The 4,349-nt window shown below is 40.1% G+C and overlaps 1 protein-coding gene across 2 annotated transcripts; it reads left to right on the top strand.

Annotated features, from left to right (window-relative positions):
* The first annotated feature begins 330 nt into the window (after positions 1-330).
* SOSTDC1 (sclerostin domain containing 1) lies at positions 331-3,758 on the top strand. Of its 2 annotated transcripts, XM_050938731.1 has the most exons (3): positions 331-710; positions 3,113-3,211; positions 3,585-3,758. In XM_050938731.1, exons 1-3 carry the CDS (start codon positions 347-349, stop codon positions 3,596-3,598), a joined length of 477 nt encoding a protein of 158 aa, XP_050794688.1. In that variant the 5' UTR covers positions 331-346; the 3' UTR covers positions 3,599-3,758. The 2 variants fall into 2 exon arrangements, with proteins under 2 accessions (XP_050794688.1, XP_050794687.1); XM_050938730.1 differs by having other exon boundaries at positions 3,113-3,758.
* The last annotated feature ends 591 nt before the right edge of the window (positions 3,759-4,349 follow it).

The raw sequence follows: 4,349 nt of genomic DNA, 5'->3' as shown, positions 1-4,349 counted from the left end.
ATTTTCATTCTTTACACAGCTGGCCCGTTCTCCCAAAGGCACATTGTGGGAGAGGGAATAGCAACTTTGTATAAGAGGAAAAAGACAGCAGACACCCAGTTACACTTTGTTTCAATCGCATCACACAAAAATCCCAGATATGCAGGGGCCTTGGAATGGCAGAACAGAGCCTGCAGTCTCTACCTCAAGTCTGCCTCCTGCCATACAGTTCACAGTTTCCTGACACCCTCAAAGCCCCAACTAGGAATCCTGCAATTAGTGTAAGCAGACTCCTCCTTTGCCGCAGTCGTCTTTTCGATTGGTAAAATGTCTTTGAGGGATCGTGTAGGGATCCCACCCCTTCTCTATGTTTTCATTCCGAATCAATCCACAATTTTGCACCTGCATGAGTGCCAAGCCTCTGTGGATATATAAAGGAAACCTTCAAGAGGCATTTCAGAGTTATAGGGAAGAAGTTGAAGAAAAGGAATTCACCCAGCGCCGTCAGACAGAAACCGAACCAACCATGATTCTCCCTGCTATTCACTTCTCCGGCTTTCTCCTAGCCTGCGTCTTCATGAAAAGCTGCTTGGCTTTCAAGAATGATGCCACAGAGATCCTTTATACACATGTGGTCAAACCTGTTCCAGCGAGCCCAAGCAGCAACAGCACGCTGAACCAAGCCAGAAACGGAGGCAGGCATTACGGCCGCACTGGATTAGATCGTAACAGTAAGTGTTTAACTTGTAGCGTTTCCCAACCCTGGCTTCACCTATTGTAGGGTGGGGTTATGCCTAACCAATGTAACTCTGCTTTTCTTTTCGAACCCATGTCCAGTTTTCAGGAAGCACCACGCATTTGTCAATGAGCACGTTTTCCTAGGGGTAATTGTGAACAAAAACCCGGTGGATTTGTTACTACCCAGAGCTACACACTAAGCATGGCCTTCTGGCTTTGCCTGAACACGCTTTATCCCTGCAGGTTCCCGGTGATACGTCAAGGAAAATAAAATCTAAACTTAAATCTAGGGAAGGAAAATATGTTCTGTTAGTTCTTTACTCCCTCCGGACACACACCGACCAACTTCACTCTCAACTTGTATGGGGCATCACACGATTAACTGTATCTCAGATTCAGTCATTTAAACTGGGAACTCAGTTTTTGATGCTACTGCAGTAGAAAAGAGGAGGAAGGTAAAGAAAATGGGGGAAACGACATTTTAAAGGTGCTCACTTTCTTAGCTCACTCACTCTGGCTTTCAGCGTAGTAGCTCTCTGTGGGCTACTTCAGAAATGTAACTCTTCCAGACTAAAAGCTTTTGATTTTGTTCCAGATCTTTGTTTTTCACTTCCTGGTTTAGCACTTACCTTCTTAACGCCTCTAGCAAAAGTAAACAAACAAGTTCACAACCTAACTGTGATCTCTGCTCCAACTTACTTTTTTTTTTTTTTTAATGTTACGGAATTTTTTTCCTCCCTGCTGAATTATATGTATAAAGGGTCCGATAGATACTCTGCGGATGTGGAAACCTTTTTCTGGCTTGATCCTTTCCCTCCCATCCCCACTTCATTAAGCTAAAATGAAAAACCGACTCACATTCATTCAGTAAGAACAGCATCATTGCTGGAAAGCAAAGACAAAAAAGGATGGCAATATCCTTCAGCAAAGCCAAGACGTGTCAGCTTTTATGAATACGGGTGGTTTAACTGCACAGGAAATGTCTCCTCATTATGAGATTACTGGAGCAGCCCAGTAGGTATTCATTCTCAACGAACTATCACTACAGAAAAGCTGAACCTGTATATACATAAAAACAGAAGGCAAAACAAATCAAAGCTGTGATCAGCTGCTTCCAGGTACATTCCTGAGCGCAGCTGCAGGGAAGAAGGCAAGCTTGAATCATTCAGGCGAGTCAAGCAGTCCAGAAACCAGTCCTTTTATAAATCATCTGTCCAGAACAGTCTTCAAATTCCTAATCCCCCTGGACTGTGCACCTTGCAAGCAGTAGGGAAAAGGACAAGGAGAGATTGTTGTCTTAACTCAATGCCTCTGATTAGAGTTTGATTCAAAAACCAAACCAAAACAGAAGTATCTTGTAACTAATGGGGTGAGGTATCTTCAAACCATTTTATTTGTACTCTAAGGTATCATTCTAGTGATTATTACTTCTATTTTTAAAAGCATCAATTGTGAGCCTGCCCTCTTGTATAATATGTGTACAATCTCCACTGTACATTTCCTTGAGAAAGAGGAAGAGAAGAGCCAGTGAAGGATTGCATATTATATTACCTTCATGTCTAAGTGTAATTACTGAACTAAACAGTTGTGTTTATTGCAATGAGCAGAGCTGCACATAATAGCACGTACAAACATGCGCCTTTATAACATGTTAGCTTACCTAGACAACTAAAAAGTTGCCTCGGGATTTGCAGTATTACCTCTATTAGGTATAAGAAGTACTGTATAAGGAATACTGCACAGACTCATATGTTATCCTTAAGGCAAAATGACCAGTGTACATGGTTAAAAATTTGAACATCATGTGCAAAACATAATTTTCAAACACTTACAACTTTTATTATTTATAAAAGTTTTTCTTCAGAACACTAGACTTCACTGGAGACTAAATCCATAGCAAATATAAAGATTTAAAATAAAACAATTCTTTATTCAAATGCATTAGAATATTTTCTAAAATCCTAAAACCACTATTTTTCACACTAATGGTCAAACAGAGTTTTACCAAACATCCCAGAGCAAATTCCTTCTAAGAACAAGCAAGAGACATTTCAGCCCCAGGGCATTCTTTTCCTCCATGCACCTGACCAAGGGGGTTTAGAATGAAATTGCCTCCTCTACTGTGACTATATAGCTCCTGCAGTGCTATGACATAAATATCATTATTTGTATTGTGATAGCACCTAGAGGCCCCCATCACGGATCAAGGCCCTGTTGTGTTAGGCACTTTATACATATATAATTAAAGATCATCCCCAAAAGCTTATAGTCTAAGCCTCTGTCATCAATTGCTATGCATGCTGTGATCATCTGAAAATGAGTTGGAGTCTGAAGGCTGGCATGGGAAATCTTTTCTTTATGAGTCTCAATGTTCATTGTTCTGTGCATTTTGCAGATCGCGTTCAAGTTGGCTGCCGGGAACTGAGATCCACCAAGTACATTTCAGACGGGCAGTGTACCAGCATAAATCCTTTGAAAGAGCTTGTGTGTGCTGGTGAGTGCCTTCCTTTGCCAGTGCTCCCCAACTGGATTGGGGGAGGTTATGGAACCAAGTACTGGAGCAGAAGGAGCTCCCAAGAGTGGAGATGTGTCAATGACAAAACTCGCACACAGAGGATCCAGCTCCAGTGTCAAGATGGAAGTACAAGAACCTACAAAATAACCGTGGTCACAGCCTGCAAATGCAAGAGGTACACCAGGCAGCACAATGAGTCCAGCCACAATTTTGAGGGAAGCTCTCAGGCAAAGCCCACCCAGCATCACAAAGAGAGAAAAAGAGCCAGTAAATCCAGCAAGCACAGCTCAAGTTAGAAGTCAGGCAACCCTTCCCCCAAAACTGAACTCATCTGTTATCATCTTCTTTACAGATCTGACTGCTTAAAAGACAAGTCTGCCATTGCTGTGTTCTCACTTGACAGTGCATTGCTCTGACCAAGCTCAAAACGGCATTCTGTGCATATGGACCTTTTTGGTGATTTTCCAAATACTCCAGATGGGCAGTACCACAAGCCTTCCAACCCCACACAATGAAGTCTTTTTTTTTTTTTTGAGGTGTGGAGGCAAAGAATTGTTCCCATGAACATTCACTGAAATTTTATTTTTTAGAAAGGTGCTTTGTTGTGAGTTTTCACAGGAACAGTTGATTAGCAAATGTCTCTTGCCTTCCGAATAATATTTTATGAACTTTTGACACATCTGCTTAAAAGCAGCAACCAGTAACTGTTGTCAGTTTCATTCTAACAAAACAATATCTTGCATGCTGATCTTTTTATTCTGTCTACCAAAAACTAAAATATGCATGGCAGCAATTGAAAAGTAAAACTGAATAAACTATTTATTTGTCACTGTAATTATTTAATGAGCTTTTTACATGTTATTTTTTTCAAACTGTTTATCTTATGTTTTATAGCTTTTTCCATGTATCAAAGTATTTTCCTATGATTTGTGACTGGATTAGAATATACATTTTGAAGATAATGTAAAACAGATGTTTTAGCATTCTTGGTACATATATATATATATATATATTTCATTCTGAACATTAATAGTTTTGGGTTTTATTTTGCAAGGAACATTTTAAAAACAATTTTGTACATCATAAGCTCTGTATTATTTTTTTTAAAGTGTGCAAT

The sequence above is a fragment of the Gopherus flavomarginatus genome, chromosome 2, assembly GCF_025201925.1.
Source record: "Gopherus flavomarginatus isolate rGopFla2 chromosome 2, rGopFla2.mat.asm, whole genome shotgun sequence".
NCBI lineage: Eukaryota > Metazoa > Chordata > Testudines > Testudinidae > Gopherus > Gopherus flavomarginatus.
This window is presented reverse-complemented; position numbering and strand designations above follow the sequence as displayed.

Excerpts from the sequence above, each read along its gene's own strand:
- SOSTDC1 (XM_050938730.1), top strand. The coding sequence starts at position 347 with ATGTTTTCATTCCGAATCAATCCACAATTTTGCACCTGCATGAGTGCC. Across the intron at positions 711-3,112 it reads CACTGGATTAGATCGTAACA|ATCGCGTTCAAGTTGGCTGC; the intron begins GTAAGTGTTTAA and ends TGCATTTTGCAG.